The sequence below is a fragment of the Xenopus laevis genome, chromosome 1L (assembly GCF_017654675.1).
Source record: "Xenopus laevis strain J_2021 chromosome 1L, Xenopus_laevis_v10.1, whole genome shotgun sequence".
Classification (NCBI taxonomy): domain Eukaryota; kingdom Metazoa; phylum Chordata; class Amphibia; order Anura; family Pipidae; genus Xenopus; species Xenopus laevis.
Genome location: NC_054371.1, coordinates 72770537 through 72791435, shown reverse-complemented (window position 1 = coordinate 72791435; position 20899 = coordinate 72770537). Strand labels below are relative to the sequence as shown.

Sequence of the window (20899 nt, the reverse complement as noted above, 5' to 3'; positions counted from 1 at the left end):
GATGATGAATGATAGAAAGACATTTTATTTACGTTTATTGGGAATATCACAGTAAATATTTATACTTACTGTTTAAGAAGGGTTTTGGAAACTCCTTTCCCTGAAGTTTGCCGGTTTTCTATTGTGTACTTTTACTGATTGAATTAAGTTGCTCTTTATCAAGCTGGCTTTGAATCTTGGATGCTGATACTGTCCTGTCTGATCATAGGGGGTTATTTATGTCCGCAGGTGCAGCAAGCAAAACACATTCTCCATAGTTTTTTTCCTATAATGTAGTGTTTTCCCCAGAATATCATGTGCCCTGTCTGGATGCTAAGGGAATCCTGAAGCTCCAGAGTTCCTCTGTGTCAACAGGTGCAAGTGAGTTGGATTTGGAATGAGTAGCTGAAAGGACCGAGCAGTGCTGAGCGTATCTATATGGAAGTGCAAGGAACACATTTTGACGCAGTACCTTCAAATAATTGGGTTTTGTGCAAAACTGTCTGTAGTGAAATTTGCAGGACTGCAACTGCACTTGGGTCATAAAAAACTCCTAATTTCTCCTGTCATCTTTTGTTTAGATAAATATTTTACTCCTCTCAGATACTTTATTTGCTGGCCCTGATACATTTTTGGCACAGAATCCAATTTGGCCTAAAACTGCTCCACTAAATACCTTGGACATTGTTACAAACAGCTTTAATTTAAGATTTTTTTTTTTTGGTAGAAGCTATAGAAACTGCCTTCTTGAAAGGCATATTTTTCCCTACCCCACTTTAAAAAATAATGATATTAGTAGTTGGAACAGATCTATTTGGTGACTTCTAATATCCTTCTAGTTACCACACTAGCATTTCACACACCTCCAAACATATGCCAGGGCTCTGCTCTCCTGGATCACCCATACCTGTTATTAGTGCAGTATCTGTTTCTTTTCATTCTGTCTTCATGCAGCAGTTGGGTGTCAGATGAATGATCCAATATATCTTATAGGGGGGCTTAATTTCCCAGCAGTTGTATTAGAGCTCACTCAAATAACTGTACAGAAAATGTAACAAAATGAATTTCTTTGGCACAAATTCTGCATGTATTGAGACAGTATTTTTTTGTGATTTTAATAGAGTGAGCTGTAATAAATCTGCAAGGAAAGGAAGCCCCCCCCCCCTCTATAAGATATATTGGATCTGTCATTCAAAATCAAACTCCCAACTCCTGCAGGAATTGAATATTTTAGAAATGATCCAGAATCTGTAATTGATTGTATTTAGAAAGTTGTTTTATTTCAGTATGCTGAAGCTTATATTAAATTTTAATTTTCGTGATAGTTCCCCTTTAAGAAAGTGCATTTATTGTTTACTAATGCCCAAATCCTACATTATCTGGCTTATTGGATTGCCATGAGGAATTATCAGCCTGTGTGTCATGTCATCATAAAAACCTGCCTCGGATCTTACCCTCTTCATAGAAGTTAAATCCTTTTTTTTTTATATAAGTGAGAAGTTTTAAAATCTATATGGAAAAAAAAAATGTTCTACATCTTAAAAAGACCATAAAAGCTGAATTAAAAAAGAAAAAAAAAGTCTGGGTTCCACCAAAACACTGAAATCTGGCTTAATTGCTGAGTACAATTACAAAGTGAGCTTTCATGTGTTCCTTTAGATTAGAGCCTCTTGGCTTAAATGTAAATCCCCACAGAGGAAAAGCTTAAGCTCTAATTTCTTTTTCATTTCTTTTAATTGCAGGTAAACCCTTCTCCACTGAGCTGAATGACACGAAAGAGAAGAGAATCTGTTTCTTTTTAGGTCGTACCTAAATCCACCCTGCATTGTGTCGAACCACACAGCGCTGGAGAGAGAGGTGGGGATGAACTACACAAACACACACTGAATTGGTTCAGAAGCCTCCTTTATATAATACAGAGCTGAATAACCTGCTGGCCTTAGCCTGCTCCTGGCCAGATGAGTTTACAGAAGTGTCAGACGTTTCATTGGCATTTGCAGTATATTGCTGCTGAGCAGCAGACTTTTTAATAATCTATTTTATGCACGTATGTTCTTTGCAGGAGTAGTAATAAATGAATAAAGCCCTAAAACTCCCACTAGGTGGTGCTGGTGTACTCTTTCCAACCGGACTCTCAGGAAAAAAAGTTCTGTTTTTTCTAGTGCAGCTTTTTGCAGTCAGTGATACAACTGATTTTTTATCCATTTAAAATGATCTGCAAATGCTCAATTTTAGAAAATATATTGCTTTAACAGTCACCGTTTTTTCCTTTTCACTCATGTATTTAAGATGGTAACTGGGGAACAATATCTGTGTATGCAGAGTTATTATTATGATTATGTACTTTCTTTAAATATGGAGGGTTTCGAAACGACTAAATGACAAAACGTAGAGTTATTCATTCTGGCTGACACCCCTGTACAGTTTCTTGAAGTCTCAATCAACAATCCATTAGTGCTCAACGGGAGTAAAACGAAATCCTCGTTTAAGTGCATTTATCCCGTCCCTTTTCTTTCTTTCAAATGCTAAATCCATTTTAGCATATGCCCCCCCCCTCTTTCCCTTAAAGCCGGGCCAGTTCTGCTGCCCTTGTAAATATGAAAGATGCTAATCATATGACATATCACGTCTCAGTCCGAGCCTGGAATAATGCCTTGAGATTTGGGATCATTGCATCCAGACAACAGCTTCATCAGCCGGAAAGTTGTTTTTTTTCCTCTTTCTCTTCAGCTCTCAATCCACTCTTTGTCTGGTGGAAAATGTAGGCAGTCCGACTCACCCTGGCCATATGGTTAACTCTGAATTTTAGTCACTTTGATTCAGGCTGTCAATACGTGCAGAGATACAGGGTATCCTCCCGGTGCAAGAGAAAATGCAAATCCTAATTCTTTCCTGTTAATGGCATCTAGTGATTTCTTCTATTATTCGTATATTCCAACTAAACATAAATAGATCTATGGATTTTGTCAGTGCTATATATAAATAAAGGGAAATAATACTTTTGTTCATAAAAGTTCAGAGTAGGTTTGCATCAATAGACTGACGTTATAGATATTTTGTTTAGTGTTTCTTAACCTATATTAGAAGGAGACCTTGATTCATTTTTGGGATACCAGCTCAGGATTCAAGACTGAGGATAGAATTAATTACCTATCTACTTTGAATTACAATTGGCTATTGGAAGAGGAACTATTACTCTCCCAAAGGGGATTATGGGGACCCACTATAAATAGCAAATAGTGATTATATTCCTTGCCTCCAGAAGAAAGTTAGATTCACTGGAGGGTGATTCTGGTAACTTACCTCCTACCCCTGGCCAGTGATCCTCGTTTTCAAAAAGAGCTTTAAAGCCCCCATACTCAGGCCAATAAAAGCTGCCGTCAGACCGAGTCAGCAGCTTATTGGCCCGTGTGTGGGGCCATCCGACGGGCTTCCCTGATCCCCAGAAGCCGGCCAGATCTTGATCGCACAGGTTAAAAAATCCTGTTGGATCTCGGCCGCATCTGTGTGTTGATGTGATCCCACTGCCCGTATCGGATGCATTATGATCCAATCGTTGGGCCCTAGGGCCCAAGATCAGATCAGCCGGATATTTCCCACCTCAATGTGGGCATATCAGGGAGAGATCTGCTAGTTTGTCGATCTCTACGTCTATGGCCACCTTAACATGCAAATACACCCCCTGGCTGCCATTGATGAGCACATGTGCAATACAGAACTTTATCCGTTTCTATACTGTGCACGTAGCCAGCTTCAGTGCAGGGGATGCCTGGGAGTTGAAGAAAATGGCGGAGCTCACAAGTAAATTACCCTGGGTGTTTATAATTTTTATAATTCAAGGGGGGAGGGTAATAATTGTAGAAACACATTATAGTTTCACTTTAACCAGCCCCAACATTTAAAGTGATGCTAACACATAAATTGTTTTGTATGCTTCATATCCCACTCAAGGGAGGCTAATAAATGTAGAGATACAATATAGTGTCTCTTTAACCAGTCCCAGCATTTAAAGTGATCGTAACATAATATGACTCGTACATTGTGTCAGGCTCGGTACATCTGTGTAGAAAGTGCTTAGTCTTAAATCAGCTTAAGCATTGTTGCTGTGGATGCTGAGATTTGGTGCACATTCCACAGAAGCTCTGCACTCATAATGCCCACCCTCAACTAATGTAATTACTTTGCTTTGCATTTCCATAACAAAACAGAAGCAAATCAATATCAGCTGTAAACTTCATTGTACTGTCGCTTGCAAAAAAGGGAAGAATCTTATTTATTATCCAAGGAAACACTTTCCTGAGCTTTAATCACTATCCATATTATATATGACCCCCAGTCCTTGTACAGTCCAGTGCTCTTCTCATACGAATCTAAACAATTGCTATGTGCGTGTTTGTGTGCAGGTCTGAGTAGCCTAACTTGGATAGCTGCCTACTATCCACCCTCCCTCCCTCTCTCTCTCAATCTCTGCCTTGCTCAGACCCCAAAGGGCTTTCAGCCAAATCATTAAATTCAACAGAGGTGGCCAAGCTAGCACAAGCTTTTCAATGAGGCCGTGAAAAGAAAAGCATCCTTGAAGTTAAGGAGATGCCCAAGGAAAACTCCTTGAATGACATCAAAAGAATGAGTTTCCATAGCTGTTGGAGCACGAGAGCAGTGTAACAACACAAAGGAGGACTGGAGCACCACGACTCTCCCACTCCTCTATCTCCGCACAATTGGGTCACTGAAATGGGGAATTAATTACCATTGGAGAGTGGGCAGTCCATTCAGCACTGGCTGAGTTTTATTAAACGCCAATATAAATAACAAAACAACTCTTGTGGCTGCACTATTCCTACACGCCAAAGGAAGGATTATGCCGGGGATTAACATCTTAAAGTCTATGAGACTTTCTGACTCAGGGCTCCGAGCTGGTAATCGTATTTGTCTGCCGTACCAGCGATTAGTGCTCTTATTCTCCCACTTTTGCCTAGATGGCCAGCGTCCCTTTTAGCAGGCAAGAGCTGCTGCACAATAGGCTGTTCTTTTCTATGTGTCTTTGTAGAATAAGAGGGGAAAAAAATAACGCTCATTCTCCCTGCCCTTCTTAATCTCAACGACTGCACTTCTAGGGTTATTCCTGATTGTTCTGGAGCAAAACTAAAGTGTGTGGGAGGCAGAGCAATCCAGGCCATGTCTCTTTTGGCCACTGTGCTGAAATGTATTTTCTTGTAGCCATGGAGTTAGGCTGAAACATTTCGGAGACTGTTAAAGGAGACAAAAGATAGCACCCATTGTGTCATGGTGACTAGCACAAAGTTTGGGCGACTTGAGTTCTTAAGTGGCCACTCTCTTAGCCAGCCTGCACCCATTAAATCTCTTTTATACTTGAGCTTAATGAAGCTGCAGTATTTCACATCCTCCCAGAACCTCCCACTAGAAAAATAGTGCTTTCTGCAAACTTTTTTACTTTTTAAGGTTTGCATCGCGTGACATTAAACAGAATTCTACCCATAATATATGTTTTTGCATAATGAAAGTACATGTAATTCTCAGCGTACACTGAAAAAATGTCAATGATTTTAAATAAGGGTACTTGTATAATTGTGACTGTAATTGTATTTGAAGTATTTGAAATATTATTGAAGATTCAAGCTCTCCTCACACCAAGAGTTTTGTTCACACAATAGGTACTATAATAAGTACTATAAGTGTGTTCCAATAGGTACTATAATAAGTACTATAAGTGTGTGCCAAGACTTAGTGGTTATTGTAGGGGTATGCTCCAGATGTGGATGAACTGGATGTGACATCACTTCCACTTCCTCCTATTTTACTTCCTTTCCCAGGCAAAAGCACTGATTGCACACTCATAAGGGGTAGGAGAGAGGCACATAGGTACCCCCACCTAAACTTGGATATCATTCAGATGCACACTCTTAAACATGGGTGGTCTTTTCTGCGCTCCCCTGCGTTGCGCTTTCTTCCGTTCAGCCGCAGGGGAGCGCAGGAGTAGACGCACTCAGTTATTGTGAAGGGGGCTGTACTCTGTGTGAGTACAGCCCCCTTCACAATAATTGAGTGTGTCTACTCCTGCGCTCCCCTGCGGCTGAACGGAAGAGAGCGAATCGCAGGAAAAAATGCCTGTGTGTAAGAGCCCTAAGGAGAGGTGGCTACATGTGTCTAAGGTTTTTACTTATCACAGCTGGAAGCAAATACACCGACTAAGGAGCAAGGATTTGCTGATAATTATTATGATGACAAGGAAAACATACGTCTCTGGAATGGTGTCAATTTGTCTGTGCTTAGAATTCTTATATTATACCCCAGGCTTGTGCTCCATTTGTATAAAAACATAATGGCCTGTGGTATTTTTCCTCTGAGCACCACTATTTTAATAGATTAAGATGAAAAATTAGGAACATTTCCTATTTTATAGGGTTCATGTGAATGGCTGTGGGTAGTGGTGTGGCATTCAAGGGAAAAATACCCTGGGCCGAGGTAAAACGTCAGCAACTTTGGCAATTCCCCCTGTGAATTACACTTTGCTTGTTTAATTAGTGGCAGAAACTACAAATACTACAAAATTTTACATTTCTGTTTTTTGCATGGAGAATGAGTAGTGGCTCTCATTAAAAAAAATAAATTCACTCCTTTCCTATAGGGGAAGTCAGTGCTGCCATAACAGTGGGACATAAATCAGATCACTCTCTCTCTTTCTTTTCTTGCCTCCTTTACTTATTCTTTAACTTTTACAAGAAGACGATGGGCCTTTATACGTCTTTCCAGTTGATCTACAGAAAAAGAAGGATTGTTTGCTGCCATCCGAGCCTGCCACTTGTGGGGTCCATCCCTTGCTGTGCAACAAACAGCTATAAACACACCTAACCTAAACTTCTGGGGTCCCTGCAAAGTTCAGGCAAACAAAGGGCTTTCTCTGCCACTTACATAATTCCTTTTCTTGGAGAAATGCTGGTGGGACGAGCCAATGCCATTGTCTGCCGAGTTTTTTCATCCTTGCCTGTTTTTGTGCTTTTTTCTGTGGATGTAAAGCAGGATTTCCCTACAAAAGGGTCGGAGTTGAACAGTTTGACCTCTACAGACAGTTCATGCAATGGACAGTGGTGACACTATTTCACTGTTGAATGTGCTGTGCATTTTAAAGGGATACTGTCATGGGAAAAAAAATTTTTTTCAAAATGAATCGGTTAATAGTGCTGCTCCAGCAGAATTCTGCACTGAAATCCATTTCTCAAAAGAGCAAACAGATTTTTTTATATTCAATTTTGAAATCTGACATGAGGCTAGACATTTTGTCAATTTCCCAGCTGCCCCATGTCATGTGACTTGTGCCTGCACTTCAGGAGAGAAATGCTTTCTGGCAGGCTGCTGTTTTTCCTTCTCAATGTAACTGAATGTGTCTCAGTGGGACATGGGTTTTTACTATTGAGTGTTGTTCTTAGATCTACCAGGCAGCTGTTATCTTGTGTTAGGGAGCTGTTATCTGGTTACCTTCCCATTGTTCTTTTGTTTGGCTGCTGGGGGGGGGAGGGAGGGGGGTGATATCACTCCAACTTGCAGTACAGCAGTAAAGAGTGATTGAAGTTTAACAGAGCACAAGTCACATGACTTGGGGCAGCTGGGAAATTGACAAAATGTCTAGCCCCATGTCAGATTTCAAAATTGAATATAAAAAAATCTGTTTGCTCTTTTGAGAAATGGATTTCAGTGCAGAATTCTGCTGGAGCAGCACTATTAACTGATTCATTTTGAAAAAAAAATTTTTTCCCATGACAGTATCCCTTTAAGCACAACGACCCTGTCTTCTTGGCTTCGCTGAGGAACCACAATTTGACATTGCTCTTGGTAAATAAGGGTGATGTTTGATTTTTTACCAGTTTTAAGCAGGAATTCATAAGCAGAACTATCTACATAGTAACAAAGTCATTTAGGGTGAAAAAAGGACACATGGTCAAGTTCAACCTTTTTGTTTAAATAGAACTTGCCTAACTGCTAGCTGATTTGGAAACACCAATTTGCTTCAAAAAGGGGAAAAAATCCTTCCCGACTCCTACATGGCCAGTCGCTGGAACAATGTAAAACCCTGTATTTTCTCCCTTGCTAAAAAGCCATTCAGCCTTACTACTATCTACTGTAACTGTATGTGCCAGAACAACCACTTCAGGGAGAGAAAGCTGAACAAGAATAACCCTACAATGGGTAGCAGACCGTAAGAGCTGTTACTATATTAAAGCCACTACAAACTATCACATTAGAAAACTTTACCAATAATAATCCACCCCATTACAATTTAATCTGGTGGTGCAGCAAGCATGTACAGGTGGACCTGAATCCCTTTAGATCTGATTTGTTGACCCTGAGCTGATCATACACATACCAATAATACGTTTTATACTTTTTGCTGTATGTCAACGAGTGAATGGTGCATCAGCAGGTGAGAAAGTGGAGAGTAACCACAACTTGGACGTTTCCTGAAATACCCAAACAATAGAAAGCCATAGTATGTATAGATCTTTATGCTCTCCAACTATTCAGCTGTGGGTCAGAGAGCATCCCGGATTTTCTCACGTATAGCCACCTCCATATTTAATGGTATATTTAGATGGGTTCCCCACAGGTCTGGGCTGAGAATCAAAATAGGCCCTGGCATTTCAGGTCCACAGAGGCCCAAACACCCCCCACCAGCCCAATAAATAGTGACTATCAATGGCAACTTACAGCAGCCCCTCTGGCATTTGCCAGAACGCACAGTTTGCGAGTCCGGGCCTTCTCTGTGTGACGGGCTACACACCAACTGCTCAGTACAAGCGCCACAACTTGTTGGGTCAACCTACAGAGATGCATGAGGCCAGAAATACCAGATTAGGGAAACCCCAGTGGTAAAATGACTGTGTGCGTTTATTGTTTGGGAATGTAATGAAAGGTGCAAAATTTGTCCAGGTGTATTACCACAATAGCAGCCAATCAGGCGTTTGCATTCAAACAGGTGACCAGTAAACACTATGTGCTACTCTGTTGCTGAATGTGACTAGACCTGGAGTAAATGTTGCACCTTTTGTTGCATAAGCCTTTTATAGGGTATTTGTATTTATGCCATTGTCTAATCCAGTGGGAAAAGTTGTTTCTGGACAGAGGGCGTATGGGAGCTGTTTAACCAAAGAAACGATAGAGTGGGTGTGGTTAATGTTATATTTGTAACACACTGACATCACAGACACAAAAATAAAATAATAAAAAGTCAACGGGCCTTCTTTTTTTTTTTTTTTTGCAGTGTACTTTTTTATGCACAATGCAAGTCAGTGGGTGTGTTTTCTTGCGCTGCAAAAAGAAAACCTCGAAGTCAATTTTTCTCACTGCATTTTGCGTTTACTTTGTAGGCTGTTTGTGACATAAATGATTCATTTTATGCATTAAAATACAATGTTATCATGCAACCAAGCATTGTTTCCTCAAAATCAGAAATAATGTTAGGAAACATGGTTAACCAAGAGCTCTGTCAGGTCAGTACAGTATATGATAGCTGATTTAACTGATCAGGAAAAGAGGAGCATAATAAAAAAGACAATGTGGGGGGAGGAACCCAGATGAGACAATGGCAGAAAAAGAGTTAGTAGCAAAGAAAAGAGTAATGGGACAGCCGTAAACTCAAAGAGGGTTGCTCTAATTAAATGGTAACAATTTGCCCGCAAATGTTATCAGCTTGTTTTGTGATCTGGCCAAAGGGGCGGTTTTAGGCAGCATCTCTTAACCCTTTAGGGTAGGGGCACATGGGCAGATTCGGGGAGATTAGTCGCCAGGTGACATCTCTTCTTTGGGGTGACTAATCTCCCCCATCTGCCTTACGCCGGCTAAAATTAAAATTGCCTGGGGGTAGGCACTCGGAGGGCTTCATTTTCCGAAGTTGCCCGTAATTGCCTCATGAGGAAACTTTGGGCGACTTCGGAAAACGAATTGCTCCGAGTGCCTGCCCTTCCACAACCGCAGGCTGAGCAAAACTATCAGGCATAGCACCATGTTTCTTGGATTCCCTGCCCTGCAATTTTCTGTCTCTGCATTCCAAAAGGAAACGAAGACCTGCAGAGAATTGCAATGCCCCCCCCGGACTGGCAATCTGTGGGTTCTGGCAAATGCCAGAGGGGCTGCTATAAGGTCCCATAGAATGTCAGTATTTAGTGGGCTGGTGGGGGCTGTTTGGGCCTCTATGTGGGCTGATGTGTACCTGAAATGCCAGGGCCTATTTTAATTCTCAGCCCGGACCTGTATGTTAGGGAGCAGCAGCAGGTACAGTCAGCAGAGCCCTGTACTTACTCTCAGCCCTATGGAAGGTGCTAAGACCAGAACTGCTTTGCTCCAGCCAGTGCTGTGCTCTGCACATATTGTGCCTTTTTTCCAGTTTGAATGGCTGCCCCCATGGCTACACAGCAGCTTGTCTATTTAAACTATAGTAGTGTTTCTGAAGCAAACACACCCGTTTTACCAGGGCAGCATAACAGTATATGTTAATTACTTTAAAACACCTTCATTTTTTGGTGTTACTGTTTCTTTAACCAAGGCCAAGACTATGCATAAAACTAAAAAAAATCTGAAATCGTAACTTTTAATGTGACAGAAAATGATTAAAGATTGTGTAAAAATGCTATTATAATCTAAGTGGGTCATTATGGGATGACTGTACCCCTACAATGCACTTGCATTAACATCTATATATTCAATAAAACAAGCTATTCACGATTCAGTGCACCCCTATTTATAACCAAACTGTCTCTTTACTAAAGTTTACTAAAACGGTCTGGTATCAATGACACAAGTCACAAGGATAATTATTATTCATATTATTGTCAGTTTATATTAATTGCAGTGAATGCAATAGTTCAATACAAGGATCATTTTTCTGCAGTTAGTTTTTTTATTATTTGCTTTTTTTTTCTAACTCTTTCCAGCTTTCAAATTGGGGTCACTGACCCTATCTGAAGAACAAACGCTGTAAGGCTACAAAAGTATTGTTATTGCTACTTTTTATTACTCATATTTCTACTCAGGTCTCTCCTATTCAATGCAAACTGAAGAAATTGCAAACTGCAGAGGTGCTGAATAAAAAGCTAAATAACTCAAAAACCACAATAAATAATAAATAAAAAACAATTGTCTCAGAATATCACTCTCTATATCATACTAAAAGTGAACTCAAAGGTGAACAATACTTATAAAGTCTTTATGCATTTCAGTGGCAATATCTGCTCCATCTGCCTGCACTGGGGCCTACACAGAAGAGCTCCCAGTCTAGTGTAGGGGCTGCTTCTTAGCCTGTGTTTATCTGCAGCCTGAGAATCCGCCCAGTGTGGGCCTGGCATTATAAATACACCTGCACGAGTCTACTGGACCTATTGATGCTAGTGATGGGTGAATAAATCCGTCTGGCATTAATTTGTGGTGAGTTTCCGCGTTTCGGACGTTTTTGGACGCGCGTCTGAAAAGTCGCTCGCGTCAAAATCGGCGAGCGTCAAAACTATTCAGACACCCATTGAATTAAAATCCAGCGCCAGCTTGGACGTGGGCATCAATTTCCGATTTTTTGAGAAAATGTCCGGTTTTCACGATTTTTTTCATGAAAATGTCCGAATTTCACAATTTTTTTGTAAAAATGTCCGAATTTCGCAATTTTTTTGTGAAAATTTCTGAATTTCACAATTTTTTGTGAAACTTTCCGATTTCACGATTTTCCAGTGAATATTTCGCCATTTTGCAGGAAATTCGTGAATTTTTCAGCAAAGCGAAATGGGAGAAATTCGCTCATCACTAACTGAGGCAGCTGACAGTGGGATTGCTGGAATTCCTAGGGTTCCTCAAACATTTATGTGTGCATTTTATTCACAGCAGAAAATTCATATTAATACATTCAAAAACACAGTGCAGTGTGAAGCGCCCAATAGCGCAAAACGCGTCAGGAGGGAGTGGCTAACACAAGGTAGGCAGACGGGGGGAGGCACTGCACTGTGGTGTTTTTTTTGAATGTATTAACATTAATTTTTGCTGTGAATAAAATGCATAAATAAATGTTTTAAGTGAGAAGCTGTGCATGTTTCTAATTTATATATAGTATTCAGAAGTGGACCCGTGCAGTTCTTACTATATTCTGAGGGGTCCGTTTACTAAAGTGCGGTAAATCTTACTAAGTTTCCACTTATCGCTGAGAATATTTTTCTGCCAGAATATTCGCAGCGACTACGTTTACTAAACAGCGATGCGCTCAGAAGTCATTGTGATCACTTGCGGTAGCTACGATAACGAACCAGCTTACGTTAGCGGTAATTTTAGCGACAAATTACATTTTCGCAAATATTTTTGCTATAAAATAGTCTTGTATTATGGTGGTTATTATGGCAGTTTTTACTGTGACATTTATGGCCACAAATGCACCTTCAAAACTCATAAACTTTATTGACTGATGATTATACCATCCAACAACATTACCAGAGTAACACCAATCAAACATTTATGCATCATATAAACCCTTCTGCCAATAAAATCATATGAACAAGAAATCATACCAGTCAATCTCTTTGCTTCATAGAAATGCACAGTTTAATGTAGCCAATCACAATGAAACCAAAAAAGCGTAGAGGCTGACGAATCCTTGGACTGTGATGCCCGCTGCCAATAATACGCCTCTGAGCTGAAACTGCTGCTGTTGCATTACATCCTGTCAGCAATAGCTACAGATCTCTCTCCTATCAGCAAAGAATGATGGGTAAAAAAAAAGTATTATGGGATATTTCCTGCCCCTTGAGATTTTTCTGGCGAAAAAATACTTTTACGCCACTACATAGGTGGCTGTAAAATGTTGCGAATATTCTTGCGTAAATTTTGTCTTTTGCACATTTCGCTGTTTAGTAAACCAGCCGTTAATGTGTGCGTAGCGGTTTTTTCAGCGAATGCAATAACTTATTTTTGCGCAAGAAAATTCGCAAATTTATATTTACCGCAGGTTAGTAAACTGGCAAAAGCATATTCGGCGATAAATATGTCTATATTTTGTGAGCATATTTTTACGGAGCCCTCTCTATAATTAAATTCCCAGGGTTCCTCTGCATCAATACAGATACTTGTGGGCACCTCCATGTTGCTATGGCTGCACTGCAGTTTGTAGTTTGCTCGGTGCTGTACATGACAGCGTTGCAGCCCCTATGATAGGTGAGTGCTGCTGGGGTTTAGGGTGACGAATAAAGAGTGTATAGTGCAAGTGTTAGTAGGCGCATGTTTGCACTCAGCAGTAGCCCCAATCCTCCCCCTCCGCAGACTTCATGAGTTACTGAAAGGGAGCGCGTGTCTGGCCGGACCCCCTGTCCTGCATCCAAGCTCCTCCATTGGCTGAGACACACCCCCGTTACATTAATAACATTAGCGGCACGCTTCAGCCGAGCGGGGCAGCCAATCAGCTTGCAAGAAGCCCAGGAGCTGTAGTCCGAGCGCAAGACAGTAGGTAAAGGGGGGGAGAAAAGGAATAATATGAATGATGATAATGAAAAGAATAAGCCGGGGAGGGGTGCTGTGCCCTGGGGTAGCTTTGATTGTTTTGCCGGGACTATATAAGGGGTTTTAGGAGAGTCGTGTGCCAGACACACAGCCGCTGAATCGCAAGGCGCATCACTTGAGCTGGAGAGCGGGGCGCGTGTCACACGGCAGTTGCACTCATAATACACTGTGAGCTGACAGTCGCAACCACGCCCGACAGGGAACACGCAGCAAGTCTACTGCACGACTATAACCCGACGACTCGACCCAACTCACCTGCTGCTTCAGGGGCCAAACACCAAGTTATAAAGTAAGTAACTTCCATTGCAACTGCAGCATTGTCACTTGCGACAGCGCATGAAGTAGTGAGAGGCACAGACCATGTACATATATGGGGTTTGTGGTTATTATAGTAAGTGGGATGATGTTTGGGTTATTATAGTAAGTGGATGTGAAGTTGTCAGTGCAACATTGGGGCTAACCATTGGCTGTGTGTTTGCGCTTGTCTAGGATGGTGCTGCTCAAGTGCGAGTACCGCGATGAAGAGGAGGACCTGACCTCTGCCTCCCCCTGCTCCGTGACCTCCTCTTTCCGTTCCCCGGCGACGCAGACGTGCAGCTCGGACGATGAGCAGCTCCTGAGTCCCACCAGCCCGGGACAGCACCAGGGGGAAGAGAACAGCCCGCGATGCAGGAGGAGCCGAGGCCGCGCTCAGGGCAAGAGCGGAGAAACTGTGTTAAAGATCAAGAAGACCCGGCGCGTTAAAGCTAACAACCGGGAAAGGAATCGCATGCACAACCTGAACTCTGCGCTTGATTCCCTCAGGGAAGTGTTGCCCTCTTTACCTGAAGATGCCAAACTCACCAAGATAGAGACCTTGCGCTTTGCCTACAACTACATCTGGGCTCTTAGCGAAACTTTGCGCCTTGGCGACCCAGTGCACCGATCTGCTTCCACCCCAGCAGCAGCCATATTGGTGCAGGACTCCTCTTCATCCCAGAGCCCCTCCTGGAGCTGCAGCTCGTCCCCTTCTTCCTCTTGTTGCTCCTTCTCCCCGGCCAGCCCTGCCAGCTCCACCTCGGACAGTATTGAGTCCTGGCAGCCCTCTGAGCTCCACCTGAACCCCTTCATGTCTGCCAGCAGCGCTTTCATTTGAACTCCTGTTGGACTATGATGGATTCTCACACTTCCAATTGCTACATATGAAGAATACCTCAGTGGGGCCCCAGTGCAAATGATTTTCCTGGGAACCCAGTTTATTGAGCATGAGCCCATATAGTGTAATAATATCATCCTGCAGTGACCAAATTGCACTCTGTGGGTTCTGCTGATGGGGAGAAGTGGGGGGCTTGATCCCCCTGAGTTTGTGCTTACCTGTATAGCATTTACTCCCCCTGCTGTCATGCCCCTGGCATATGATGGAGTACATTGCTGGGTCTATTTTATTATCAGCAATGTGAACTGAAACCTTGTATTAAGAAACTGTGTAAGTTTAGAATTCCTGAGCTGCACCTGTTCAAACTACAGCTATCACCTTCCTGTTATCAGGGGCTGCTGGGTAATGTCATTTGCCAGAGAGGTGTAGGTTGGATGGGCACAGTGTTGAAACATTAGTAGTTACATTGTCCAGGGTGACTCCTTACACATCAATAGACTCACTTAGGGGATATATAGGGTTAAATAAATACCAGCATATAAATATATATAGACTGCCTTATTTATATTGTTTGAGAAGAGACTAGACTGGAATTGGGTAACTTTGCAGAGGGAGTGATCAGGGCTAGGGAATACTTTGTCAGAGAAAGTAGAATATTGATTATATACAGTATATATATATATATATATATATATATATATATATATATATATATATATATATATATATATATATATATATATATATATATATATATATATATATAAAGTGGGAGAAAGGAAGCTTCCATTTTTGTTAAGGGCGAATGTCATATTATCATGTGGTTATGAGGCAAAGTCATTACAGACCACTGACACATCTGCGCTTTTCCCATTGCTCCATGGTGGGAATTTAAACTGTCAAACCAAAACTTCCTCTCTGATGTGCACTTTTTCACCTTCCCGGATTTGTCACAATACCCTTTGTGTTGCCTTTCTCTGTGCCCATTTCCATCTGTCCCAGATGATTTATATGAACAAAAAAAAAATGTGTGTTTGCTAGAGAGCCAGGTTAGATGTCATTGTATAATTTGTAGCCTTTTGTACAGACTGAAAGAAAGCGTGACCATTTGGGCTGGACTCTCTATCAAAAGGGGAGGATAAAAAAGAAAAAGAACGTGACGAAAGGGGAGAAATCAGAAGGGAGGATACCTTCATGCATTATTTATCCCCATGAGGAACCCCTCCATTCTTCCAGCAGATTAAATAGAAATTACCAGACCAGCAGCGCCTCTGTGAACAGAAACACATGTTCCCTTTTATTTATTTTAAATAACAATGTCTTGGAAAAAAAATGTGTATTTTTTTTTGTATATTTGAAAGAGTTTATTTTACATTTGTATTTACAGCAAGACATGTTGATCTTGTGCTAATTATTATTAAAGTATATAATTTCCTAAAAGATGGCTTTATTTGCCTTTTGTACCTTATTGTAAACGCTTTTATTTGACCATTTTCGTATAAAGTATTGTACAAAGTGGCCATTTCAATATATATGGGTTGGTCAGTGTGGGACAGGGCCTTATAAGTGACAAAGATCGGCAGTGTGTTGGTAACCAATAGTGAATGTACATAATCAGCATCAGTGGTGTTAATTCATGGTTCTGCTTATATATATTTACAACATATATTACTCATACCATAAACAGAAGTACAGGAAAGGAATTTATTATCTTGACACCCATTATTCAGGTATGGTGATCCAAATTATGGAAAGACCGCTTATCCAGAAAACTTCAGGTTTGGATAACAGATCCCATACTTTTACTTAACTATTGATCTGTAAACTTTTGTCCAGCAACTGCAGGTTGTATTTATGGATCAATATTCTTCAATACAACATTTCCCCAGCTCTCCATGTAATCTTTGTATGTAAGATAACAGCAAGGTGACTTAGTATAGGTGTAGAATCCTTTATCCAGAAATCTCCGAATTACGGAATGGCCATCTCCCATAGACTTTATTTCATCCAAACACTGCAGATTTTTTAAAATTATTGTTTTTCTCTGTAATAATAAAACGGTACCTTGTACTTGATCCCAGAATCCTTATTGGAGGTGAAACAAGTCTATTGGGTTAATTTCATGTTACATGATTTTTACGTCATTTTATAGTAGATCCAAATTACGGAAAGATCCCATAACCTCAAAACCCCAGGTCCAGAGCATTCTGGATAACAGATCTCCACAATTCTCACAGGTGAACTCTCTTACTTTTATATAGACAAATACAAAAGGTCCTCTGCACTCAACCCATTGTGCTTTAAGCTAATGGGTTGAGTCTATTTGTCTATATGTATTTTGTTATATATATATATATATGCTCACAGCCTCATTGCACCCCTGCCTAATGGTTTTAAAAATTAGTGGTGAGCACAACTTTCCCTTGTTTGTTATAGTTATACAGGAGCAGTGACCAGCTCCATGTTGTAGCTCCCACCCTTCCCAGCTATAGTCAGGTGATCCCACTGGTGTCTAATAAAAGGGCAGCCAAGTTTGGGAGTTTTACTTTGAAAGCAGCAAGTAAGTTGCAGGTAAAACTTAGTCCCTTTGTAAAATGTATAATGAAGCAATAGAATTCTTAATGAATCAGACGAAAATTGAGCGTAGGACTGGCCAGATATGGGATGACTTTGACGTAGTTGGCCAGCTTAAATATATTGCAATATATGGACAAACAATCCCTGTTTTGTTTAAAGGGTAAGGCATTTTTCAGTAGCAGTATGCACAAAATGTCGCTGTCTTAAATATATTGATAATGGGTTGAGTGCAGAGGACTCTTGTATGTGTCTATAAGTATTTTGTGGTCACAGCCTCCTTAGTGGTGAGCACAACTTTCCCTTTTTTGTTCTTCACTTACATTTACAATTTTCTGGTCAGTATAATTATGGTTAGAGAATTGTTTTTTCACAACCTATTTTCCTAACTAGGGGATTCAGTGGAACAGCCTTATGGTTGGGTTTACATACCCTTTTATCACCTGTCCCCACTTCCCATAAAAGCTTGGGGAACCCTCTGACAATGATAGGCATTGGCCTTGACAGAAGGTCACCCCCTCAGAATCATTTGTGGGTAGTGCCTGTCTTCTCTCCCCCAGGGTGTGCCATAGACACAGGGTTTCCCATGCTTTTCTATGGGAAGTGCTGACACGTGATTAAGGGCCACGGGACCAGCATGCTTCTTTCTGTCAGTACCATCTACACCTGGGCTGCAGCCCTAAAAGAAACTACACTGGGAGGTCCATTTATAAACATTCTCATTTTAGTGTTCTTAGAAGTTTTTGAAACCACAAATAAACTCATTTTCCCTAAAACCACAAATGCTATGTCCAGGGGCGATCCTGGCCATTGTGCCACCTGAGGTGGCCTTCCTTTTGCCGTCCCTCATCCCTCCCCAAGGCACTCACTTTTTCAGCACCGGAAGGTGTCGGGGGTGGTCCACGTTGCTAGTGCAGAGAGCACAATTGCACTCTCTGCACTAGAAGAGCTGAATTTCCGGGTTGAAAAGTGTAAATTAGTTACCAGGAGCGTCGTTTTTGCAGGGGTGGCGTTGCGGCCTGAGGCGAGTGTCTCAACTCACCTCATTGGTGGAGCGCCCCTGGCCATGTCATTTAATATATCCAAATACAAAAAGCACAAACAGAAAAAAGCTGAATGATGCTCTAAAAAAATACGAAAACCTCTACAAAAAAGTCTGACTGGCTAAAAGTCTGCTATGATCAGCACAGCTCCCTTTGACTTCTGCAGGACCTTGACTGCTTTTGTATTTTTTTTTGTGGTTTTTAGACTTAAATTGAATTAAATCTCAGTAATGAATGAAATCTCATTTTTTAAGTGTTTTATTAGAGAAATAAAAAAACAATTTCTTAGAGAAAAGATACAATTCGTGAAAAAAATATAAATTCAAATTTTAGTAAATCGGCCCCTTAGAGTTTTGGTGGTTTTTACAATTCATAAATCTCACATTTTTAGAGGAAAAAAAAAAAACACCAATTTTTAGAGAAAAAAATTTGATTTGTGAAAAAAAATTGAAATTCGAATGATAGTAAGTAAGCCCTATAGTGTATACACATTTTTTTGTCACAAATTGTATTTTGAGTATACAGTGGCACTGGTTTTAATGTCTATGGAGAGTAAAGGTGGCCATACACGGGCCGATAAAAGCTGCCGACAGAACGTCAGGCTTCCCTCAGGCTTCCCCAATTGAGATCTGGCCGAAAATCGGCCAGATCTCGATTGGATGGGATTAAAAATCCCGTCGGATCGTGGCCGAATCTGTTGTTGATGCGGTCCTGCGATCCGACCGCCCGTTTGCGAACGCTAGGATCCGATCGTTGGGCCATGCTCAAACATGTAAAGGTGTAGCATATGAATGTATGTTTAATTAAATTCACCTTTACGTTACCTTTTAGTATCTTATAGAAATGGGCAATTCTAAGCAACTTTTCATTTTGCTTTCGTTTTTTTCATTTTTATTTATAGTTTTTAAATTTGCCTTCTTCTGACTCTTTCCAGCTGTCAAATGTCAACTGACTCCATCTAAAAAAAACAAATGCTCTGTAAGGCTACAAATGTATTGTTACTGCTACTTTTTATTACTCATCTTTTAACAAAGGCTTCTTCTTTTCATATTCCAGTCTCTTTCTCAAATCAATACATGGTTGCTATGGTAATTCTGACCCTAGTTACCAGATTACTGAAACTGCAAGCTGGAGAGCTGCTGAATAAAAAGCAAATAACTCGAAAACCACAAATCAGAAAAAAATGAAAACCAATTGCAAAGTGTCTCAGAATATCACTCTCTGCATCATACTAAAAGTTAATTTTAAAGTGAACAACCTCATTAAAGAATAATGTGTATCCAGTGAATACAATTATAGTGATGGGTGTGCACCTGCACAGAGCAATATAAGTGATATAAGGCTTATTTACAGCAGTATTTTTACCAGTCAATTTATTGAGTTGGTCCAGTGACTAGGTCCTACAAATAGAGATTAATAAAGAGGCTGGTTGGTGAGAAGGTTACAGTGCAGATGCACTTATTCCCAGTGTTTCAGGCTGGGGACCCCTTTGTCAAGAGTAATTGTCACAGTGAGTTGTGCTGCTGAATAGTCTGTCATTTTCTCTATTACTTTGTTTGAGTAACTTCTCATTAGATACTTTTCACCCTTGACTAGCTACTCTTAAAAATACCTCTTTATTATGCCCGTTTCTACTTCTCATGGAAAATACAAGGAACATAACAAGCATATAAAATTGTGCTTTTTTTGTTCTTATTATTCTGAAAGTGTGTGTGTGTGTTTAAAGGGGAGCTATCCAACAGATCGGCCTGGGGACCCTGAGGTTGCAATACTGTTTCTGCCATGAGGCAATGTAAGATCCTTGCCTCAGGAGGTACTTAACCAGGAACAGCCAAAAGCCGCCCATTTTAACTTTAAAAGCAACATTTCCTTTTTTTAAATGGAAATTAGGCTTTTTTAGTGCAGCGAGTGCAATTGTGCTGTCTGTTCTAGTGATGTGGCCCTTTAGGTGGAAAGGCAAGGATCTCCCCTGAATGGCTGGATATTATGCAGTTTAGTTATAACACACAGACGGTCATATTGCACTATGTTTTTTTGGCCCAAAGGTCCATACTAACTGATCTGATTGGTGACTTCTATTGCTTCTGCATTTGCCGAGTATATAGTACAAGTGTAAAAAAAAGCAGACACTCCAGATTTGATCCAATCCATACACGTTCAGATGGTTGAGTATTAGGTTCGAGAATGGTCACTTCCAGTATCTTTACGTTTATATATTGCAAACAAATGACATAAGAGCACACTCCTAGACAGCTGGGCACACTTATTAGCATCAGCCAAATTGGCACCAATGCAGTATCCTGTAGCAACAAAGTTTTTCTTTTCATTCTTCAGAATACAGCAGACTTTTTCCAAGCAAACTGATGATTTCTAGGGACAAATTTGGCTGGTGTAAGTGCACATTTAAGTTAACTTATAGTATGTTTTAGAATAACCTATTGCCAGAAAATTTGCAATTGATCTTCATTTTTATAGTCTTAAATTATTTGCCTTCCACTTCTATACCTTTCCAGCTTTCAAATGTGGCAGCCAAAAAAAAACTACAGCTTATCTTTCTATTGAAACGTCTCCTATTATTATTCTAGTTTCTCATTCAAACCACTGCCTGGTTGTTAGGTTACACAAGACCCTA

General features: G+C 40.7%; 2 protein-coding genes across 6 annotated transcripts in view; both read left to right on the top strand.

The window, feature by feature from the left end:
• Positions 1-2077, top strand: part of LOC108710251 (protein ZGRF1) — a 50498-nt gene extending 48421 nt beyond the window's left edge. For all 4 annotated transcript variants that reach the window (XM_018251405.2, XM_018251409.2, XM_018251412.2 and 1 more), the window contains one exon: positions 1722-2077. In XM_018251405.2, coding sequence (XP_018106894.1) covers positions 1722-1745 — 24 coding nt within the window. In that variant the 3' untranslated portion in view covers positions 1746-2077. The remainder of the gene's footprint in view (positions 1-1721) is intronic.
• Positions 2078-13274: 11197 nt separating this feature from the next.
• neurog2.L (neurogenin 2 L homeolog) lies at positions 13275-15243 on the top strand. 2 transcript variants are annotated; one of them, XM_018233952.2, is made up of 2 exons: positions 13275-13804; positions 14005-15243. In XM_018233952.2, the coding sequence occupies exon 2, from the start codon at positions 14006-14008 to the stop codon at positions 14648-14650; it is 645 nt and encodes a 214-aa protein (XP_018089441.1). In that variant the 5' UTR covers positions 13275-13804; position 14005; the 3' UTR covers positions 14651-15243. The 2 variants fall into 2 exon arrangements, with proteins under 2 accessions (XP_018089441.1, NP_001081802.1); NM_001088333.1 differs by having other exon boundaries at positions 13650-14961.
• The last annotated feature ends 5656 nt before the right edge of the window (positions 15244-20899 follow it).

Coding starts and splice junctions, on each gene's coding strand:
- neurog2.L (XM_018233952.2), top strand. CDS start 14,006: ATGGTGCTGCTCAAGTGCGAGTACCGCGATGAAGAGGAGGACCTGACC.